Source organism: Chenopodium quinoa, unplaced genomic scaffold, assembly GCF_001683475.1.
Source record: "Chenopodium quinoa cultivar QQ74 unplaced genomic scaffold, ASM168347v1, whole genome shotgun sequence".
Lineage (NCBI taxonomy): Eukaryota > Viridiplantae > Streptophyta > Magnoliopsida > Caryophyllales > Amaranthaceae > Chenopodium > Chenopodium quinoa.
In genome coordinates, this window is record NW_018743792.1 from 4,655,860 (window position 1) to 4,663,172 (window position 7,313).

At 40.5% G+C, this 7,313-nt stretch overlaps 1 protein-coding gene across 1 annotated transcript; it reads left to right on the plus strand.

Moving 5' to 3' along the window:
* The first annotated feature begins 1,210 nt into the window (after window positions 1-1,210).
* Window positions 1,211-2,443, plus strand: LOC110685110. Its single transcript, XM_021861570.1, has one exon. It carries the CDS (start codon window positions 1,211-1,213, stop codon window positions 2,441-2,443), a length of 1,233 nt encoding a protein of 410 aa, XP_021717262.1.
* The last annotated feature ends 4,870 nt before the right edge of the window (window positions 2,444-7,313 follow it).

Here is a 7,313-nt window from a genome sequence, read left to right on the forward strand (position 1 = left end):
AAAGATTTCATAGAAGCTCTATTGGTCAAATTCCGAGCAATTCCAATGGAACAGTAACTAGGGTTTCTACGGTTACTGTTTCATTGAATTATGAGTTGCCTAAGGCTTCTGATAAACCCGATTCTGGTGAAATTGGTGGCTCTAAAAGGGCTGATAATGCTGAGAAAATTCAAGATTCAATAGCTGAGACACAAACTTACAAAGAGAAATTGAATGCTACGGGAGTGACCCTGTCCTTTGTTGCTCCTCAGATTGTTGATGGGAAGTCTATTGCCAAACTTCAAGCCTCTAAACTCTCAGATGGGAGTAAGAAGTGGGGTAATGCTCTGATCTTTTATGTAGTTGCTTATTCCCCTACCATTACTGCAGTTCATAGGTTCATTGCTGATAATTGGAAAAATATTAGTAAACCAGACATTTTTTTGGCATGATGAGGGCTATTTTATCATCAATTTCAAATTTGTTACTGATAAAAACTCTATATTATGTTCTTGTCCACATATGTATTTTGGTAAGCTTGCTATAATTAAAGCTTGGAATGCCAATTTTGATTTTCACTCTGAGATTTTAAGATCCATCCCTCTTTGGGTGAAATTGCCCAATTTACCTCTGAATTGTTGGAGTGCTGACATCCTGAGTAGAATTGGAAGCACTCTTGGGGTCCCAATTTGCGCAGATGAGTGTACTTCTAGACAGCTCAGAGTATCTTTTGCTAGACTTTTGGTTAACATTGATGTTACAAAACCTTTGCCATCTTCTGTGTGGGTTGAAAACCCAGAAGGTGAGGTAATTGAGCTCAAGGTCCAGTTTGAATGGTACCCCCCTTTTGTAAGGGATGTAATAGAGTTGGACATGATTGTTCTGTCTCTAAATCTCAAGCTAAGCCCCAGCAACAGGGAGATGGGACTACTCAGATCAATCCACATCAAGTTCAGAAGAAAGTTTGGGTTCCAAAGCAGATTGAAAGAGCTCCTAGTGATGAGACAGTTGCTAAAACAGGTGCTAATGAAATCACTCCAGAAGCTCAGGTTCAAAAACCAGGGGAGTGGCAGGTGGTTGCTAAGAAATCTAAGCAGAAAGCTAACAGGCAAATCACCTATCCTGTTATGAACTCTAACTCTTATTAGTTGTTAACTATGAAGGAGAAAGGGGTTATTAATATTGAAGACAAAATTCCTATCGAGGGTGATGGTAATCCCTCTTTAGGATCATGATAGTCCTTTCTTGGAATATAAGGGGTCTTAATGACCCTGGGAAGGTAGCTGTTTTAAAACGGCTGCTTTCTAAGCAAAATTATAATGTTGTTTGTATTCTGGAAACTAAGGTGAAAGAACACATAAGTAAGAGTATTCAAAAGAAGTTTGGGGCCTCTTGGGCTTGGCATTGTAACTATGCTAGCTCTTATAGGGGTAGAATATGGGTGGGGTGGAAGACTGACTATTTGAATCTTGATATTTTAGCTTCTACAGAACAATTTGTTCATTGTTTGCTCTGCTCTAAAGATTTGCAGGTTCAGATTTTAGTCACTTTTGTTTATGGTCTTCACTCTATTCAGAAAAGGAAACAATTGTGGTCTGGTCTTAAAGGATTACCTACTGCTATTATTCCTTGGTTGTGTATAGGTGATTTTAACTCTATTCTGTCTGCTGGGGATAGATTGAATGGGGCTACTGTCTCTGATTATGAAACTAGATATTTCATGCAGTGTATTGATGATCTTGCTCTAGTTGAAATAAAAAGTAAGGGAGCTCCTTATTTTTGGTGTAACAAGGCTCATACTGGTCCAAGGACTTTCACAAGGATTGATAGGGGCTTAGTCAACCAAGAATGGCTTAACCTTTATGGGCATGTTGAAGCTATCTTTCTTCCTCCTTCCCTCACTGATCACAGTCCTATAGCTTTAGATATCCTTCATTTTCAGCCTGGGAAAGGGAGGCCTTTTAGATTTCTTAAATGTCTGGCTGATCATGACAGTTTTTTTAGTACAGTTGCAAATGCTTGGCAAGCTCACAATACTAGCTCTGCAATGTATAGGGTGTGGTACAAGCTGAAACAGGTGAAAACTGCTTTGAAGAATCTGAGCACTCAGAAATTTGGTGATGTTAATGCTAAGGTTGAAACTGCTCACAACAACCTTATCTCTATTCAGCATCAAATGTCTGATGATATGTCCAATACAGAGCTTCATGTTCAGGAATTGGAAGCTATTGAGAATGTTAAAAAATGGTTGGGGATCCAAGAAAGTATCTATAAACAGAAATCTCGAGTTGACTGGTTACAGCTTGGTGATGAGAACAATAAGTTTTTCTTCTCTGTCATGAAGAATAGGCAAAGTAGAAATAGAATTGATGCCTTATATACTGAGCAGGATGTTCTTCTTAGGATCCCTGGTGAAATTGTAGAGGAACTAACAGGCTTTTATAAACAGCTCCTGGGTTCCTAAGCTATTTCCCTTCCTTGTATTGATCTTAGTATAATGAGGAAAGGGAAGCAGTTATCTAGGGAGGCTCAAAGTGCCCTTATTTCCCTTGTTACTATTGATGAAATTGATATGGCCCTTAAAGGGATTGAAGACTTAAAGGCTCCAAGTATTGATGGTTTTAACTCCTGTTTCTTTAAGAAAGCTTGGAGTGTTGTGAAAAATGATGTCTATGAAGGTGTATTAGAATTTTTTCAGCACTGGTGTTCTTTTAAAGCAGTGGAATTGTACTACAGTGACTCTTGTTCCTAAAGTCCAGAATCCTTCATATGTCAAGGAATTCAGACCTATTGCCTGCTGTACTATTTTTTACAAGTTGAAATCTAAAATTCTTACAGCAAGGCTTGCCTTAGTTCTCCATGAGATCATTGACCCTTGTCAAGCTGGGTTTATCCCTGGTAAGCATATTGGTGACAATATTCTGCTTGCTACTGAATTGATTAAAGGGTATAATCATAAGCATATCACCCCTAGATGTATGATGAAGATTGATCTAACAAAGGCTTATGATTCAATTGAATGGGGTTTTCTGGAGTCTGTGATGGTTGAGCTCAGCTTCCCTGGTCAGTTTATTGCTTGGATCTTGGGCTGTGTTTCTTCGGTTTCCTATTCCATCTTGGTTAATGGTATTCCTAATGTACCTTTCTATGCTAAAAAGGGGCTTAGACAAGGAGACCCTATGTCTCCCTTTTTGTTTGCAATTGGAATGGAATACCTATCTAGGTGTTTTTCTGAGTTACATACCAATCCTGATTTTAACTATCATCCCAGATGTGAAAAGTTGGCTCTAACCCATCTCATGTTTGCTGATGATTTGTTGATGTTTTCTAGGGCTGATGCTGTTTCTGTTTCCCTCCTGTTTCAAGCTTTCAATAAATTTTCTGAGGCTTCAGGACTCTCAGCCAATTTAGATAAGAGTGAAGTTTTCTTTGGGGGTCTTCCTATTGATGATCAAGCCAATCTCAGATCCTTAATTGGGGTGGCTCCTGGTTCAATTCCCTTCAGATATTTAGGAGTCCTTCTTTCATCAAAGAAGCTAACTATTGCTCAATGTAAACCTCTGATTGATAAGGTGACTAATAGGATAAATGGTTGGACTTCTAGACTCCTGTCTTATGCTGGTAGGCTTCAGCTTATCAGAAGTGTCCTTTTGGTTTGCAAACTTACTGGGAACAGATCTTTGTGCTTCCTAAGAAGGTATTGAAAGAAATTGAGTCTAGATTTAGGGTCTTTCTTTGGACTGGGAAAGCACCCCTCCAAGAAAGCCCTGGTTTCATGGGCTCAAGTTTGCCTTCCTAAAGTTAGTGGAGGTTGGAGCTTGATTTCTCTTCCTGAGTGGAACCTTGTAGCCATCACTAAGCTTCTTTGGGATTTGTCTCACAAAGCTGACAATTTATGGGTTAAATGGGTGCACACATACTATTTCAAACACAAACCTTGGTGGAGTATGCCTGCTCCAAAAAAATGCTCCTGGGTTCTTAAATTTTTTTTGAAATGCAGGGCTATAATTGATTCTATTGGTAGTTGGAACACTATGGTGCAGGGTAGTAAGTTCAAGATAAAATAGCTCTATCAGGCCATCATTGTTCAGGTTCCTAAGGTGTCTTGGAGAAGGATTATTTTTAACAATTTGGCTTCCCCTAAAAGTCTGTTTATTATATGGCTAGCAGTCAAGAACAGACTTGTTACTAAGGACAGGCTTCAAAAATGGAATATTCCCTGTGACCCTGTCTGTTTCTTGTGTAATCAGAGTCCAGAAACTGTACAACATCTATTTTTTGAATGCGATTATAGCAGGAATGTTTGGCTTCTAGTTTTAAGGATGTTTGGAGTTCAAAGAAACATAAGCAGCTTTGAAAATGAGACTGTATGGATCTCCAAGATCTGTAGGAAGACTAGAGCTAGAAATAGACTGTTGGGAATATGCTATGCTGAAGCTGTCTATCAAATCTGGCTTCAGAGAAATGCTATGATGTTCACAGGATCTTCAAAGCCTGCTGAAGTGGTGTTTAGAGATTTTTTTTTTGTAGCTTGTAGATGTCCTGTCAGTGACAGGCAATTACTCTTGCTATAATTTTGGTGATGTTGTAGGCTGTCTATTTGCCTGTTCCTGTTGGTTTCTTTGTAAGCCTGCCTGGTCTGTCCTTCTCTTGGGGAACCCTTCATAAAAGGTGGCTCCAAGTGGTTGATAGGCTAGGTTTGGTTGGGGGTAGGGTGTGCAGGGAACCCTTCCTAGAAGGTGGCTCTGGTCTCCCTCTCCCTTGTGTTGATGTGTGACTCTTTAAGTCTTGTGGAGTTTTGTAGTTTCTCTGTTTTTTTCAACTTAGCTTTTGTAAGTTGTAATCTTCTTTTTGGTAATAATATTTCTTACTTTCCAAAAAAAAAAAAAAAAAAAAAGCCCCAATTTGAAGATTCCTCATCTAAAAAATTAAAACCCTATATATCGTGCATAATTTACCCAATGTTCACCAAATTAATTAACAATTTCTCACAAACTAAACCTAAAAAATAAACAAATCATATAACAACAATATAAATTATCTACTCGACATAAAGTTGAAACAAATACCTTTTGTTGAAAACTTGAAAGAAGAATCGCGCAATGTCATTAAAAGAGATGGGGATATGGAGAATATAAAATTAAATCACAACCAACTTTACTCGGTAAACGTAAGAATAGGGAAGGCTGTTCTAATTTAAATTTTAAATAAAAAATAAACAAATATAAAAACAAACAAAGGGAAAGAAAAATGATGTCATCACGGTAATTAGGCGGGAAAATATAGCATGAAAAAGCGGCACTTGTGCAATTCGGGAAGGGAGTGATGTCAGTTGGTTTTTGTTTTAGTATTAGTTATAGATGATTAGGTGTTTTGTTAATCATGATATTCTTTTTAATTTTTTTTAACAACGGTCTAAAACGGAGGCTAGCTCCTAAGAGTCCCAACTAACTCAAGGACTACAAGTAAGACAAGGAGAGGGTTTAGCTCTCTTAGCTATGCTAATACAAGACATAAACCGAGGATTGGGGATACAATATTTATGGCCTACTCAACAATACAATTAACGGGGGGTGACCACATTATCATCATCGATGATTTGGGTATTTTTACCCAAGCCACGTGGTCCAGTAAGAACGTGACACGTGTCACCCTAGGAAGTGTCCAAGCATGGCCAACCAAGACATGACACATGGCATGCAGATAATGAATGAAACTGACCAAGCGCATTAAAATGGCGCAGCCCACCAAATCTAGGTATAAGTGACCTATGCAAGGGCACTATTCTCAATGCCCTATAAATAGGGACATTTACCCCATTTTGGGGTACGTTAATTTATTACATCATTTACTATTCTCTTACAACAGAGAAATCACCTGATCTCGGGATCCGAGAATATTCACTTTACTTTCCGCATTTTACTCAACTTAGACATTTACTAATTTGATCGTCGGAGGCGGAACTCTGAATACCCGGAGCTTCCGTTTACTTGCAGGTACAAGCAAAGGGGAACCAGTCTTGGTGAAATAACTTTCCCGCAGGACATCTCACAAAAAACACGGAAACATTTAGCGCCGTCTGTAGGGAGAGTACCTCTAAGATGGTTTCTAAAGAACCCGTACAGTCAGCTGAGGACAAACGTCCGTCAGAAGAGGTCCATTCGGACCATGATACTGTGTCGGATCCAGAAGGTCAAAGTACATACGACCGAAGATGGATCCCTCATCCCTAAACGCATCCGCTAAAAAGAGAAAAATGAGCGGGGCGAAAATTAGGCGGGTTTGAGCAAGCCTTAGGCTGAAGGGCAGATTGCTGACATCACCTGCGTAGAGTTTGTGAAGTTCATGACGAACTTCAAAGATGAGATGAAATATCTCATCAAGAGTCAAGCGGCTGGTCCAAGAAAAGGGCAGTCAGCCAAGAAACCTTCTCACCCTAGGAAGACAAAGCCGGTCAAGGACGGTAGCCCACTCCACATCCCAAGCAAAAGGAGGGGGACCGACCCTTGATTGACTAGAATTTTTTTTTTCTCCCAGAGCCGATGAAGAGGAAGCCCATCCGGCAAGTACAGCCGGATGAAAGTTAGAAAACTTTCACTGATGCTCGGCAGATCATCGAGCTACCTGACACGACATCCACGTCAACAATGCCATACAGCTTCAAGAATACCTCACTGAGGTATTCCCAATCTGCACAAGAGCACCAATCAGCCGGCCAGTCTGTCCACACAGACCCTCATGTGGTAGGCTCAGCGCCGTATGTGCCCCATCAATCATATGGGCCGTTTGCCCAACCATATTAGCAACCTGCCCTCTTCGGAGGTCAGGCGACATATTTGGTCCAGCCCCTAGACTGGCAGGTTCGTCTGCTCAACTTGGAGAACAACCCTCTACGTTCTCCAAGGAAATAACCTAGGTGGCACAGCCGGCCAAGGTTAAGAATGTCTTGGTTGGTGCCTATGATGGCACCACCAACCCAGAAGACCACATGATGGCCTATACCAACCTCATGTATTTATAAGGGTTGGATGATTCCACCTAGTGTAGGTGCTTCACAGCTACACTGAAGGGCGTTGCCCAACAGTGGTTCAACAACTTGTCGTCTAGGTGCATCAACAATTTCAGGACGCTTGCGTTCCTGTTTGCCTCTAACTTCTCAATGAACATACCGGCCAAGAAGACTAGCATCGACTTGGGTACGGTTGTTCAGGGAGACCGTGAAGGGCTCCGTTCTTACATCAAGCGGTTCAATCTGGTGATAATCCCGATCCAAGGACTGCCTGACGAAGTTGATTTCACAGACTTCTTCAAAGGTTTGAAGGACGGGTCCCAAT